At 51.9% G+C, this 15,208-nt stretch overlaps 7 protein-coding genes across 7 annotated transcripts; 4 read left to right on the top strand and 3 right to left on the bottom strand.

Annotated features, from left to right (window-relative positions):
- Nucleotides 1-1,656: 1,656 nt before the first annotated feature.
- Nucleotides 1,657-2,506, bottom strand: AYL99_08499 (hypothetical protein; the record flags this gene model as incomplete). The annotated part of the gene is made up of 2 exons (XM_018840007.1): nt 1,657-2,290; nt 2,403-2,506. 2 exons carry the CDS (start codon nt 2,504-2,506, stop codon nt 1,657-1,659), a joined length of 738 nt encoding a protein of 245 aa, XP_018691128.1.
- Nucleotides 2,507-2,815: 309 nt separating this feature from the next.
- Nucleotides 2,816-4,219, top strand: AYL99_08500 (hypothetical protein; the record flags this gene model as incomplete). Its single annotated transcript, XM_018840008.1, has 1 exon — nt 2,816-4,219. The coding sequence occupies one exon, from the start codon at nt 2,816-2,818 to the stop codon at nt 4,217-4,219; it is 1,404 nt and encodes a 467-aa protein (XP_018691129.1).
- Nucleotides 4,220-4,661: 442 nt separating this feature from the next.
- Nucleotides 4,662-5,294, bottom strand: AYL99_08501 (hypothetical protein; the record flags this gene model as incomplete). Its single annotated transcript, XM_018840009.1, has 1 exon — nt 4,662-5,294. The coding sequence occupies one exon, from the start codon at nt 5,292-5,294 to the stop codon at nt 4,662-4,664; it is 633 nt and encodes a 210-aa protein (XP_018691130.1).
- A 319-nt stretch (nt 5,295-5,613) lies between these two features.
- AYL99_08502 (hypothetical protein) lies at nt 5,614-6,679 on the top strand (the record flags this gene model as incomplete). The annotated part of the gene is made up of 2 exons (XM_018840010.1): nt 5,614-5,729; nt 5,785-6,679. 2 exons carry the CDS (start codon nt 5,614-5,616, stop codon nt 6,677-6,679), a joined length of 1,011 nt encoding a protein of 336 aa, XP_018691131.1.
- Nucleotides 6,680-7,281: 602 nt separating this feature from the next.
- Nucleotides 7,282-7,995, top strand: AYL99_08503 (hypothetical protein; the record flags this gene model as incomplete). The annotated part of the gene is made up of 1 exon (XM_018840011.1): nt 7,282-7,995. One exon carries the CDS (start codon nt 7,282-7,284, stop codon nt 7,993-7,995), a length of 714 nt encoding a protein of 237 aa, XP_018691132.1.
- Nucleotides 7,996-8,769: 774 nt separating this feature from the next.
- Nucleotides 8,770-11,663, top strand: AYL99_08504 (hypothetical protein; the record flags this gene model as incomplete). Its single annotated transcript, XM_018840012.1, has 6 exons — nt 8,770-8,903; nt 8,962-9,599; nt 9,650-10,148; nt 10,199-11,216; nt 11,278-11,424; nt 11,490-11,663. 6 exons carry the CDS (start codon nt 8,770-8,772, stop codon nt 11,661-11,663), a joined length of 2,610 nt encoding a protein of 869 aa, XP_018691133.1.
- Nucleotides 11,664-12,529: 866 nt separating this feature from the next.
- On the bottom strand, nt 12,530-14,923 carry AYL99_08505 (hypothetical protein; the record flags this gene model as incomplete). The annotated part of the gene is made up of 1 exon (XM_018840013.1): nt 12,530-14,923. The coding sequence occupies one exon, from the start codon at nt 14,921-14,923 to the stop codon at nt 12,530-12,532; it is 2,394 nt and encodes a 797-aa protein (XP_018691134.1).
- Between the last annotated feature and the right edge of the window lie 285 nt (nt 14,924-15,208).

Genomic DNA, 15,208 nt, shown 5'->3' on the forward strand with positions numbered 1-15,208 from the left:
GGGTGCATGGATCTCTTCGTATTGCGCTTACTGCCTTACAATGCACCTCCTTTGAGATTAGCAGTCTGCCATCGCGATCGGTCCCTGTGCTGGAACTGTTGTCTGTGACCGAGGACGAAGCTTGCTCGAAGGGACCATTGATGTCACGATCTACAACACTGCCTCGTGGAGGGAAGGTTGCACCTCGCCCCAATACTCTCGGTCTCGAGCGGTCGTCTTACTGCGGCCAGCGATTTCGATCCCCATTGTCTCCAGATTGGAGACTACCCTGACAATTCTGTACCCCAGACCGCCAGAAGTGATTTCTGGCCACCCCTGTGACTTTCATAATTATTAGATCACGACCAGCCGTTCACCGCCGAAGGCCTGACATTCCCTGGGCGTCAGCCTCGTCTTGATGTCAGCCTCTCGTCTCAAAGATAAACAAAGGATCCGACGCGGAGCACCACGCCAATGGGACGGTGATGACGTCTGCAGAGAGCGCATGATCAACATAGCAGCTGGAGGCGGTTCCGCGTGGCCGACGTGCGAATCTGGTTGCCAACACGAGAGGCAGGATTTAGGGCTGACTGCAGGAGATATCTCGACAACTCTTGACATGATGCCCTTGCATATCATAACTTCTCGGTTGCGCGGCAAGTCTCCAGACCAATGGTGGACGAATACGCAGTAACCCAAGCTCAAATTCTAGTCGTGTTTTGCTCAAGGGAGGGTCGGAGCTGTTTGACCACCACACAATCACCAGGAATCTTCACGGCAGTGTTACTTATGGTATGAGTTTGAGTTTGGATATTACATCAATTGATATGTTCTGACACGGGGGTAATCCTTGTATGTTCCCAACAACAAATGCAGCGATCAATGGGATCTGGGGCCGACGGAAGGATTTTGTCGAATGATAGACAGACAAACACTCATGGCGGAGTCAAGGGGAATGATGCATATGCGCTTCATGGGTCTTGTTGTGGTGGGCTCTATCTATCCCGTTTGCAGTACCTGGTTGCATTTCAGCTGGCGATTCTCTGGCGGCCTAATGAAAAGGTGGGACACACCGTGGAACTGGTGGTGGGTGGAACTTCTGCTGGTGGAGGCAGGTAGGCTACAGGCGGAGGATTCGTATGTACATTGGCGGGCCCCCTTTTCTATGCAACTGTGACTGCCTGACAACGGTCGAGATTCATAGGTAGGTACATTATTATTGTATCCTCTCAAATCAGCCGAATTTATTTTCCCCTTGTGGAGGTCCATTCCATTCACTGTCCCCCAGAACACGTGCACCACAGGAGACACTTGTGAGAGTCGTGACGAATGTGGCTATGGAGAGCTCAGCTCGGCGTTTGGACCCCGAGAGTGATACTCTGTATTTCTCGAAAAGGATGGGCGAGGGCCCCTGAAAGCAGACCGTCGTCCTGTAGTATACAGGCTAGCTGGCGAGATCATCACCGTGCAAAGACCCATCTGCTGCTGGGTGGAGCAATATTTCCGCCACGAGCAGGTCGGCATTCGGGGGCGAAGAGATGTTCATAGGCTTTTTGAGGGAAGACAATATGTAGTCGTGATCTGTGGTGGCCACGCCCATATACCCCTGGTGCTTCTGTCTTTTGAACACTGGAAAATGCGACCAAAGGGCTATCGCGGCAACCGCCGGGAGAACCATTAGACCGACCACCATAACCACAGCAGGCCCTTGAGATACTCGACGATCTCCTCGCCGCCCAGTTTGCTCTCGCCGTATAACCGATCCACGAACGTGATGGGGCACTCCTCGACCTTGAGCCCCATGGCCTTTGCCCGCACCATCATCTCCATCTGGAACGTGTATCCCTTTGACTGCGTCTTCTCGATCACCTTGACCAGCGCCTCCTTCTTGTACAGCCTGAACGAGCCGGTCAGGTCACTGACACCGGGGTTCAGGAGGAAGTCGGCGAGGATGTTGGCGCCCTGGCTGGTCAACTTCCTCTTCGCGTCCCATCCGTACACGCCACCGATGAGTCCGTTCTTCGACCGGTACCGGGTGCCCGTGACGATGTCCGCGTTCGTTGCCTTTTGTATCTTGATGAACTCCGGGATGAACTTGGGATGGTGCGAGAAGTCGGCGTCCATGATGATCACGTAGTTCCCCGACACAAACTGCAACCCGTGGACGTAGGCGGTGCCCAGGCCCAATTTGCCTGCGCGGGGCTTCAAGACGATGTGGTCGGAGCCGAAGGACTTTTGGATCTGTTTTGCTCGCTCGAGGGTCCCGTCGGGGGAGGCGTCGTCGACAATGATGACTTCCCAATTTAACTTTCTGCAGGGCAATTAGTAAAAGATCCTTGTTAGATATTTCTTGAGCCTATGCGTGGAACGTGGAACGGCGGCAGCGGCGGGGGGGGGGGTGGGGGGAGACGAGAGGAACTTACTCCTTTGTGAAGACATCGGAGAGCATCTGCACCAGGACGGGCAGGTTCTGGCGTTCATTGTACGTGGGAAGAATGACTGAGTATTTGTCGCCTTTGGACCCCATGGCTGTAGAGTCTGCTGGGCGTGTGCTCAAAAGATTGCGACGTTGTGTTTCTGTGCATCAAACCCGCACCTGGATTTCGCAGTTGGACTTGTACGCGACAGATCATCAATGAGGCGCGACGGGGAGGATTTCTCAGGGGATTCAACCGAGGTTTATCCGGCCCCTTCATGAACTTTCGATATTAGTTCCTTGTCTTCTCTGTAAGCCTCATCCATTGCTTGAATAAAAAGAGATCAAAGATACATGGCTTACGGCACCTGAAGTGGTGAGTAACTGTGCTGTCGAATGTAGAAGTGCGACGTCTCCGAAATGGCTTCCGCACATCACAGCCGTAAGCACTCTAGTCGAGCAGCACTCCCTCGAAGAACTACCAAAGGCCCGCTGGATGCACCAACAGATCCTTTGACTGTATCTGCGACGCCTGCAGTCTCTTCGCAGAGCCCTTCAGCACCGCTGTCCCCGAAAAAAGAAGTTGGCGACCCTGTAAGAACGTCTATAACAGCCACCCAGCCACCGCTACCAGCACCGAGCGTCCAGCAACAGGAGTCTCAGACCCAAGACCTCCCCACAGCAGAAGAAAGAGACCTCTCCTTCCTCCTCGATGCCTCAATTTACCATCCTCTTTCTCAGCTTGAAGTCCCTGGCCCTTTTCGGAAGCCATTCGTCCTACCAACAAACGCAGAAACCCCCCTCAAAACCTCCGTGCAACAGTTAGATTCACTCCTCTCTCAATGCGACTTTCTGCGGGCCGCTCAGCTGTCAGGCTCTATCTTGGTCTCCGGCACCGTGCGGCCCACCGATTCAAAGTCTATTTTTCACTTGCTCGAGATCAGGTACTCTTGTCTCGAGCTCTCAGGGAATCTGCTGTTTGCTGCACAGGAGGCGAAGGCGTTGGAGGATCTGAGCTCAGGGTTTTACTATGACGAGCCCAACTCGGAGAGAGGTGCAGATGATGATTTATCAGGCGGCCAGAAAGTACCGACCCACATAATGCCCTTTTCTCTACGCTTGCAGGCGCTCAGACTACAGAGCATCGGCTTCTCGGATCCAAGAAGAGGGGTCTCTACGCTTTATGATGTTGCGGTGGAGTGCAGAGATCATCTTTCTGCTCCGCACACTTCGCCCGAGCAGAGAAAGTTGTGGACGGAACGGCTCGGTGAAGTGTCGATCCGGGTCGTGAATGCCCTGATTGAAATGGGAGACATCGATTGCGCCGTGAGAACGCTTGAAAGTATGAAGCCTGAATCCGATGATCATCTGCCACTCTGGACATCTAGAATGAGCCTGTTGAGAATCAAGATGGGTGACGTCGCCGGAGCCAAGCGGTTCATTGAATCCGGAAACCTAGGTTCCCAGGAGAAGCTTGTCCTTGGATCCCTTCTTGACATTGCTGAGGGTCGATATGACAATGCCGTGAAGAGCCTATCTGAAAAAGGGGCAAGCGTTGATTCGGACTTGGTTGCGCTCGTGGAACAGAATCTCGCCGTTGCATATCTATATCGAGGCGAGGTTCAGAAGTCCAGGGAGATTCTAGAGAAGCTCGTCAAACACGGACATTCTTTCCAGACCTTGACAGTCAATCTCGCAACTATCTACGATTTGACTTCGGACCGATCGCGCGAATTAAAGGCCTCAATGGTCTCGCAAATCGCTGGTCGACCGAGAGAACCCGGCCGTATACGCGCGTTCGTGAATGCCGACTTCAAGCTCTGAACATATGTTGCTGGGTCTATATGCAAACGGACGCCATTGTCCCGTGACGGTAGTCAAAGGCTTTGAGGAGTCCTCTGAGATGGGACAATGCAGCCAAGACAATTAAGACATGGAAGATCTGGTGTGAACTTCCGAGAGTATCAACTTTGCCGGGAAAGATGGCCTCGGGAATCCTCGCCTAAGGTTTTATACTCAGCATATGGCTAGCATCAATGCGGCTGAACACTTACCGCATATAGACCAGCCCCCAAGATATACAGAGCTCCCTGCAATACCAGCCACGACAGGCCAATCTGGTTCTCCATATCCCCCAGTCCGAAGGTCCTCAGTCCATCGAGGACAGGGAACACTGCGGATATGCCCATGCCAACAAACATCAAAGCCCTGTACGGTCTCCAGGCTGGGGTCCGAAAGCGTGGAAGGACCGATGTCGTGGTACATGCTATGCCCAAGGTGCAGATCTGGCCCAAGTTTCAGCAACGTGATAACGCCGTGTGACTCTGCTCACCATGATCCAATATGTCCATTGCTTCCATGGATGGCACCAAAATCCATAATATACGCTGGGAATGAATGAGCCGGCAATCAGCACGGATATCCCGGCATAGTCCATCTGATTCCACATTCTAGCAACGCGTGGGGAGTGGTTGGAGAGAGTGTGGTAGAAGGCGCTCAGTCCTAAACAGACGGCCGCACCACCAAAAAAGCAGCTCATTGCTATGACGTCGGCGACCGATGCTCTCTCATAACGAGGTTTAAGCACGCTATAGAGAAATGCTGCAAAGGGCAAGCTGAGAGTGGCAGGGATCAAATGCGACCAGATGTTCACGCTCTCGTTGTGCCAGTGCAGAATGCTCTGCAGAGATCTTCTGTAGCTGTAAGAAGCACGGCGATAGCTGCCATGAATGAAATGGTTGTCTTGAAGCCAGTGCGGTAGATCGTTCCAGTGTATGAGAGTATGCCAAAGATCTTCAGTTTCAGCGGATTGTTCGTCGGGATTCATTGCTTCGCTCGAAGCAGGCACTGGGGACCCTTCGTCTTCAGGCCTTCCGTCTCCCAAAGATCTTGTCGACATGTTTGCGCTCTGGGCCTGTCTTTGATGGGCCCGTCGCAAGTGATATAAGAAATTTAAATGTTGGGACGGAAGTGATGGGAGTCACGGGAAAATATCGGGGATACGCCCGTGCCGTCGTATTGATTGCTGGACATCCTTCAAAGAGTTACGAGATACGAAGACGTGGTGGTCCCGTAGCTCTTTCTGCCTTCTCTCTTGTCCCCAACCATCGACGAGAAGTAGTGCCTGACCCAAGGGTGATGGTGCAAACTTCTCACAAATGTCACACAGAGAGTAACGTCGACATGATCCCCAACAGAATCGATTAGGTGAGACCAAAATGGCTCAAGCCCCTCCAGCCTTCGGGCGAAAATCATCGGCCCCATGGGACAGACTTCGACCAGTGAAACAAGATCCTCTGGAGGGAATGGGATTCGTCTCCAAGGGTGATAACAGGTACTGTCCTCTCCTGCCGGGACCAAGATGGCTTGTTGGTAACGGGAAGAACAAGGCTGCTTGACCTCAAAACTCAGGAGGGCTACTACAACAAGATTGTTGCTCGCTACATGCAATTCTGCGCACGACACTCCAAGGATCTCGACAATGCCTTTGCATCTTTAAGTCTGGAAGAGAGCCAGTCACCGGGCGTGGAACCTTTAAAGAAACCTATTGGGAAGACTCTCAACCCTCAGCCTGCAACAGCTCAGCGCCCATTGCAACAAGACTCCATTGTCCCTACAAACACTCAATCGACAAATGCCACATCACCATTGCCAGCATCGGAGCTCTCGATCATTCTCCTAGCATTGCGAAAACTACGCGAGGGTCTGCTTGCCAGCTCTACATCGTCGCCAAACCCAGTCTTTTCTCAACGAGTCCACGTGTTCAATATCCGGGTCGCCGTTCTCGCGCTTCATCCGGAGGGTTACCATCCATCGTTGCTGCACCTACTCTCTGTCCTGCATACAGCTGAACATCCGCTTCCACGATCCGAGTTGGTGGAAATGATGACATACTTGATCCTAGACACGGCTGTCCGTCAGCGTGACCTTTACCGGGCGTATGCCTTGAGGTACAATAGTCGCGTCCGCTTTGGGTTCAAAAGTCGAGTCGTCGATAACCTATTGAAATCGATCGTCACAGGAGACTGGGTCACGTTCTGGCGAGTTCGGCAAAAGGTTGACGGCTACGTGCGAGCGATCCTGTATTGGCACCTCGACACGCAACGCAAGATGGCGCTCAAGGCCATCGGTCGAGCATACTACACTTGCGACGTCAACTGGATCCTACAAAGCGCCACCGGCAGCCAACAGAGCTGGGACGAACTGGTCAAGGAAGAAGACGTTGGCTGGGTACGAGAAGGTGATAAGGTTGTGATCCGGAAGCCAAAGGCCAAGACCGGCTAACCCCAGATATTGAAATTGCGAGCGATTGACGCAAGTCATTCGCTTCTTGTGTATTCCAAAAACTTATGGACGCGTAGAAGAAAGGTCTAGATCTGGAGTGGCGTCCTGAAACCGTTCGCGAGAGAGTGCGAAACAACCCCCGGTGCCGTTCCAGGGTTTGCGTGGTTTGCACGGTTTGCATGCTTTCTCCACCCAGCCACTCGTTGGGACGCTTGTTCAGCCACCAGCCACCCAATTTCAACCAATCACAGGCGATTACCGTTTGTTTACAGGCGGGCCTTGGCACTAAACTGCGCTTCATCTCGACTCTCCCAACCTCTCAAAACGTTGTGCAACGAACGCGCCAGTAAAGACAAGTAGCCACCGCGAAACGGCCCGATGATGCGTGCAGCTGAATGTTCTGACAATGACCAGCCCTTGTATTTTTACTCTGGCATGACAGGTAGATGTCCAAGAGTCCTTTCCCTTATTCCCCTTCTCCTCTTGTTCAGTATTCGAAATTCACTATTACATCTCATTGAGGTCAGCAGATTACGCAGAGTATCGAACAGATTCCTCAGAGCTCAGGTCTATTGTGATACCAAACTCGCTATCTTACCAGAATGAAGTCGAGAATAGCCTATACCGCACTCTCTTTGTCCTCGTTACTGGCCATGTCCGACGCCTGGCCGCTTTTCCCACTCTCGATTGAGCGAAGAGCACCTGTCTCCTACTCGGTGGTCGCAGTGGGCGGCGCCACCAGCACAGCAGACGATGCATCGCCAACTGCAACAATCACAGATGCCGTCACCCGCACAACGACCGTGATGGAGACACTGCTGTCCACCATCGTTATCACAGGGGCGGAAACACCCACAACGATCGTCGTGACCGTTACCTCTCCATCGCCCATCACTATCACCGATTACTCGCCTGCATCGACGACACCAACATCTTCCTCCTCGTCGAGTCCACAATATCCCTCCGGCTCATCACCCTCGATAACACCCTCAGCCGCCATAATTACTGCGACAGAGACTCTCTCGCCAGTGACTGTCACCGTCACACAATCTCCCCCTTCCACAAGACCGTATGACGACGGGATGTGGCACACATACTATTACTACACCGTCACGTCTGAAAGTTCCTCGAGCTGGACAACAACGACCACTGCCACTACTTCGGAATCGAGTCCCCAGACAAGTTCGACCCCAAGCTTGTCCGCAACTTATTCACTCACAACGTCCTTGATAACGACAATCGAGACTCCAGCCGCCAGTAGCACGCCTGTTTTTCCATTCTGGGGCGGGCATCTACCGATCCCTACACCTCTATGAAGCAACGTCACTCAATGTTCCTTTTTGTGAAATGAAGGATGTATAAAAGGCAATTGGTTTCATCTTTTGAGTTGTTTCTGAGGCAAAACAGTATTACTATCGGGTTGGCAGCGATTTCACTTTTCTGGGTGGATTTACACGGAGGTTTTGGACTTTAGCAAGGCGTTGGCGGTCATACCTGAGACGGCTGGTGATTGAACGATAATAATGACAAAAGATGTTTGGGTTTTCATCATCTGGCCTCTTTTTCCGATTTTCACAATCTCAGGTTTGTGCTTGATGATCTTCGTTCCGTGTGTGGTGCGTGCGGAACACAAATTGCTCCACTTAGATACCTAGATATAGAGTATTATATCTTATATGAACGTGGTGTTCCAATGTCAGCTCCTTTGCGCGAGGTTGTTTGTGATTCATCCGCAATCATTCTTAGGAACAGGACATTGCAAGAACGCAGCATTCGCTCTGAAGGATGTAGGTATGTAGCCTATGGTCGTATAAGATCATATATTATACTGGGGGTTTGGTTGCCAAGCCCTTTCCGCCCGTAACTGTCAATGTCGAAGTCCGGTAAAGGCGCAGGAAGTTCTCCGCTGCCTCCTACTAACTGCCCGTGCATCCAACCGAGTGTCCAAAGTTTCGCCCGGTCTTTTGCGTACTGATCGGCACAAATATTTCGAAACTTTCCAAACCAGTATATCTGAGGTTGCCTCCAAGCTTTCTTTCGCTGTCAATCTCGCTCGCCGCTGGGTGCAAAGCCCCCAACGCCGTCGCAGTATGGCGACAGGCACCCCCGTCGAAGATCAGGGCCGATTGCTCGAGGAAGCTCTCGGCGTCGTGCGTCAACAGTCGCAGCAGATGCGCCGATGCCTGGAGACTCCGGGAAAGCTCATGGATGCTCTCAAATGCGGGTATGGACGTGTCCGAGCCTCAAACGGTCTGCACCGCTGACTGAATGCAACGCTACAGGTCGACTTTGGTATCAGAGCTGCGCACACCTACCCTAGGCCCGAAACAATACTATGAGCTCTACATGGCGGTATTCGATTCTCTACGGTTCCTGTCCGATTATCTCCGCGAGTCGCATCCCGTCAACCACCTCGCGGATCTCTACGAACTCGTCCAATACGCAGGCAACATAATACCCAGATTGTATTTGATGATTACGGTGGGCACCGTATATATGGGCGTCGAGGATGCGCCGGTCAAGGAGATCATGAAGGACATGATGGAAATGAGTCGCGGTGTTCAGCATCCCATCCGCGGTCTCTTCCTCCGATACTACCTGATGGGTCAGGCCCGTGACCACTTGCCAACGGGCAAAGAAGAGGGGCCTCAGGGCAACCTCCAAGATTCAATCAACTTCATCCTTACCAATTTCGTGGAGATGAACAAGCTTTGGGTCCGGTGGCAGCACCAAGGCCATTCAAGAGAAAGGGAGCAAAGAACACAAGAGCGGAGGGAGTTGGAACTGCTGGTTGGGAGCAATCTGGTGAGATTGAGTCAATTGGTCGACTTGGAGACATACAAGGCTACCATCATCAGTCCGTTGCTGGAACAGGTAGTGCAATGTCGGGATGTCCTGGCTCAGGAATATCTGCTCGAAGGTAGGAGGAGAGGTCGCTTCAACTACCTGGATATGCTGACGGAAATCCAGTCATTACCAAGGTTTTCCCAGACGAGTACCACCTTCACACTCTGGATCAGATGCTCTCAGCTATCGCGAGGTTAAATCCACACGTCGATATGAAGAAGATTGTAATCGGGTTAATGGATCGCTTGTCTACCTATGCCCAAAGAGAAACGGCCGAGTCGGTGTCTGAAGAGGACAAGCGAAAGGCTGAAGAAGAAGCTGCAATCCGCATGCTCGAGAAGGTCGACTTAAACCAAGATACGAAGCCTGCTCCTCCTGTCGCTCAACCAGACACACCCACGACGAATGGCACCGATGCTAAATCGCCCACAGACACGCTGACGACGGAATCCGATTCGGCAACGCCGGCGGCACCGGCAACCAACGGCGAGAAGGGAACCGGCGTCGGTGATGTGAGGCTCTTTGAGATCTTTTACGAACAAGTCGTAAGTCTTGTCAAAACGAGAGGTCTTCCAATCCAAGACACTATGGCATTGTTGACGTCGCTGGCCAATCTTGCACTGTACGTATCCATCATCTGACTGTGGGGACGGACATACTAACACCAGTCAGTAACATCTACCCGGAGCGACTAGAATACATTGACCAGATTATGGCCTACGCCCGTGAGAAGGGTGCCGAATACATGGACTCCGCCGACCTCCATTCCGCCGCAACGCAAGCCAATATGCTCAACCTTCTTCTAGCGCCCATCAGAACGTACATATCGCTTTTCACAGCATTAGCTCTTCCCAACTTTCTACCCTTGTATCAATCACAAACGTATGCTACAAGGCGGGCTGTTGCCGGCGAGGTGGCCAAGAACATCCTGCGGAACCATGTGCTGATTACCACTACGCAACACTTGGAGGGCATCATGTCTCTTCTTAAAGTTATCATAAAGGAGGGCATCCCACAACCGGCTGGCTATCCTGGGCTGAACCGTCCGAGAGGAGGCGAGTCGGATGAGACAGTTGAGGAGCAAGGCTGGCTGGCAAGAATTGTCCACTTTGTTCAAGGACCAGACAACGACACCCAACTCAAACTCTTACAGCAGATGCGCAAAGCGTTCGAGGTCGGCAATGAGCGGATCAAGTATACGACTCCTGCCATCATCACTGCCTCGATGAAGCTCGCACGGAAACTCAAAGCCCGAGAGCATTTCGACGACAACTGGCAGAACCAATCTTCTGCGTTGTACCGGTTCATGCACCAAACCCTTTCACAATTATATACGCGCGTTAATCCCGGAGCGGCAGAATTGTGTCTTCGGTTATTTGTGTCGTGTGGTCAAATCGCCGATCAGTGTGGCTTCGAGGAATTTGCATATGAGTTCTTTGCCCAAGCGTTCACGATCTACGAGGACAGCATCAGCGACTCCAGAGCACAGTTCCAGGCTGTGTGCATCATCGCCGGCGCGTTGCAGATGACGAGAGGATTTGGAAAGGAGAACTATGACACGCTGATCACAAAAGCCGCGCTGCATGGAAGCAAGCTGCTTAAGAAACCAGACCAGTGTCGCGCAGTATATCTCGCCAGCCATCTATGGTGGTGTGTTGAGATACCTGGGAGAGAAGAGGACCCGAAGAACGTGAGTTTCAACAGACGCAGATGCTTTGACTATGTTTGAAGTACTAACATGTCAAACACAGTTCTACCGCGATGGCAAGCGTGTGCTGGAGTGTCTTCAACGAGCACTCCGTGTTGCGGATGCCTGTATGGACACTGCAGTGTCCGTGGAATTGTTTGTCGAAATCCTCAACAGATACGTGTACTACTTTGATCAGCAGAACGAAACGGTGAGGACGGACCACTCCAGCTGGCCTTTGATCACCTGGAAGTTCGCTAACAGTTCCTGCTGCAGGTCACGACCAAGTACCTTAACGGGCTGATTGAATTGATCCATTCAAATCTGTCGACAACCAACTCCGAGGGAAATGCTCAGGCGCTGGAGAATCCCAAACGTCACTTTTTCAGGACACTCGACTATATCAAGTCTCGGGACTATGAGGGCGTGGTTACCGAGGCGAGGCAGTGACATGGATGACTGCGAGAGTGGGAGACAGACTAGAGAAGAGTTTCCCTTTGGTTCTCTGCAGACTGTTAGAAGGCGACAACTCTCCAGAGAGGTGCGGCGGCTCGGAGCATCTCCATTGTGCTCCTCCTTACTGTGTACCTTTGTGGTTCTAAATCCCCCTTGCTATTACTGCCATATCCCTTGTCACCATTCCAGCCCCCTCCCTGCGGAAGGCTCAGTCGAGCGAATTGGTTCACTCGTATAATAGTACATTCCTGTGTGGTCGCAAAAGAAAAGAAAGGAAGCAAGCGAGCAAGCGAGCAGAGCATGTCTTTCAAGAGTGACCGAAGTGTACGAGGTACATTTGGGCTTGCTTGGGCTTGCTTAGTCGATGTGGAAGACGAGTAGGGAGGGCCTCGCGCCTTTCCAGCCTGAAGAATGCAGTTTCCACCGTTCAACCATTCATTCCAATTTGTGCTTTTCCCATTTGTACTCTTCTACGTGGATAAGATAGGATAGCAGAGAGAGAGAGAGAGAGAGAGAGAGAGAGAGAGAGAGAGAGATGTGTGTGTGTGTGTGCCGATGAAAACTTCTACAAGAATACCCAGCCTTGCTTTCCTTGTGGTGGAAGGCGAACGGCGTTCCCTAACATCGTCGCTGTAAACCCGGTGTTATGATCTGCTATTGATGCCTTCGTGGCTCACCCGTCTGGTGGGCTATTTGTACGTATGATACTATAGTGTAGGTGCTCGATCTGTCGAGCCTAAGAATTATATGTATCTGCGTTTATTCCTGTTCTTTTGCAATCTCATGCTGTGCTCTCAGTAATGGAATGCCAACCCGCGACAGCTCCCTGCCGCCCTCGTCTCCAATGAATTCCTGCGCGTTTAAAGTTCCTGTACAAGGAGTCCAGTGGCAGACGCTAGAGGAAGCTGGACTTTGGGCGTCAATAACCCGACGGTCATCGAGGGACCAGCCGTGCCGTTACCTGAGTCTAGGTTGGTATTTTCCAATGCAGCGCGATACTTGAAAGCGAAATTCAAGATCAGTGCAGCGGCCAATCCGATGGTGACGATGAATGGGCCGATGGGATTGTCGAAGTCCTTCCCGCTTCGTTCCGTGATCAGCTTCGTCCGCCACATATACACGTACCATCCCCATACTCCTGCAAAGACAGCAAAGAAGGTATACACAACAGCGAGAATGCGAGCAATGTTGTTGTCAACACCGGCAGCATTGTAGAGACCCAGTGACAAGGTGGCCAGGAGGACTGCGATGTGCTGCCACTTGATGAATGTTCGCTGATTGGCCAGCCAGACTTTGGCTTCAATCTTCAGGTCACCTTGATCTTTGATCCAAAAACTTGGTTCTTGGACGCCCGGCGGAAGCGGAGCATTTTCCCACGCATTTTTTCCTTCGCGACGACGACGGGCGTAACGAGAATTGGAGAACGCCGGAAGGAAGGATCGAATGCCACCCCTTGACGAATCTCGAATCTCGATTTGTTCGGGAGGATGAATGCCGTCTTCGTCGGTATCCTGCTCCTCAGCCGTAGTTTCCAGCTGCGGCTCAGCCCTGGCTCGCCCTTGGGATTGAACAGATTGGGAAAGCTGGCCGGATACTCTTCTCTCGGGGAATCTGCCGGGAGAAGCCGACTTTCCTTTGGGCGTCAACCTGGACCCCGCGATGAAGCTGCCCACAGCCATTTCATCTTCCACCTTTTTAGCCTCTTTCTGTTGTTCCTCCTGGTAGGCTGTGACTGGGTCTCTTCTAATGTCTGTCTCCAGGTCACTCAGCCAGAATGGGAAGCTGTTGACGTAGTCTTCGAATAGCTCGGCCACACCGTGGACAAATTTAGAGAACCTCTTCTCCTCCTTGACCAGGTGAGAGTTCATCAAGTCGTGGAGCCAAGCATTATTCCTAGTATACTTCGATTCCTTGATCTTGATTTCGAGCACAGCATGAGGAAAGCGGCTGATCTCGCCTTTCTTAATGGCTGAGAATGGATATTCCATCTTGTTCTGGTCAATATCGGACCGATGCCAGTCATCTGGATCCCGACACGGGCGGTCAGGATCTAGTGCGTCCTCCCGAATGAAGGCGAGATCGGTGTCTAGAGACACCCGGATCCGGTCATCCCCAGGTATCTGGAAAGCAGTCCGGGTATAGCTTGCTCTTAGGACTGGCTCGAGTTCTTTCTCTTTGACAAATGATTGGATCTCATCAACGTTGGCCCTGAACGCCTTGATGTCCTCATGTTCAGGTCCCAGCAGTTCCTCAAGCCTCTTGATCTGTTTTTCCATCTTGTATTCGCCTTTGAGAAATGGGATGAGATACTTGGGCTTCAGCTGGATTCTGATGTCGCTACTGTCGGTTGTTTCCTCGTCGACGAACTTTTTCTCAAGGACAACCTCCGACTCATCAAGCAATTGGCCAGCCCACCTGACCCGCAGCGAAGCGCCACCTGCGCCTTTTTCGACCTTACCCTGGTAGAGGTCGAAGCTGTTATTGTCAAAGTAGATTGAGGTGATCGTCGGGTCCTTTTGAGACGAATCGACCACCTTGACAGACTGGGGATTGTACACTAAGACGGGAAGGCGACGCAACAGATATGTCTTGACTTCAAGGAGGTTGTCCACATGAACCCAATATTTGAAAGCCTTATACTGATCTTTTGGCCGGGCGTCAGTATTGGCTTCATCACCAGCCTGCTCCCCCTCGAGCTTCTGACGAGCCCAAGAATACATGGTCGACAGCCGGAAGAGCAAAGGCGAGTAGTCCTCCTGGTTGAAAGGCATTTGCGAGAGACGAACTTGTAGTATGGGCCGAACCCTGTACTTGAGGCCTCTCTTTCTGTCATGTTTCTTTGCAGCCTTGAGGAATCCGGTATAGTTGATCCTGCTGAACTTCCTAAGCTCATTCAGCTCGTTGGAGATCTTGTCGAGCTCAGGGAGCAGCTCCTTTGCAACAGCCTTATAGTCTTCCTCGGATTTTCCTGCATCTTCGCCCTCGGTAGACGGCAGCTTCGCCTCGCAGGCGGCGGTTCGGTCTCGGAGTGAGTTGAAGGTGTTGAGCTGATGCTGGTGGACCTTTTCCAACTGAGTTACTGTGAGCTCATGAACAAAGTTTTCTTCATCTTGTTCAGTCCAGCTCCCTTCACCACCCCGGCCTTGTGGAGATGTTTCATCTTCACGGAGGAGCTTCTTGATCTTCTCATACTCGAGGTACTTGTCTTTCCATGGTGGATAGATGGCGTCAGAGAGGGTCTTGCCGAAGCGCATGTTGGGGATAAACTTGTAAGGTGAGGCAGGCCTGAGGTTCAAGACGGTAACAGATACTCCATACAGATGTCAATGTTGAATACAGCGCCTAAGCTGTCAAGAGAAAAGTTATGCAATTGGTACAGAGCTTTAGAATCTTGATGCAGACAGTGCTTCCCTCTTTCCTGCGGCTTCCCCACTGTCACCAGAAGCAAAGCACGGGGAGCAACAGCCAATCAAAGCGACGGATCCCCTCCCGTGCTCGGAGATCTGGTGCTTGACCCGCTAAAGATTCTCGGACGAAGT

The sequence above is a fragment of the Fonsecaea erecta genome (assembly GCF_001651985.1).
Source record: "Fonsecaea erecta strain CBS 125763 chromosome Unknown Scaff7, whole genome shotgun sequence".
Lineage (NCBI taxonomy): Eukaryota > Fungi > Ascomycota > Eurotiomycetes > Chaetothyriales > Herpotrichiellaceae > Fonsecaea > Fonsecaea erecta.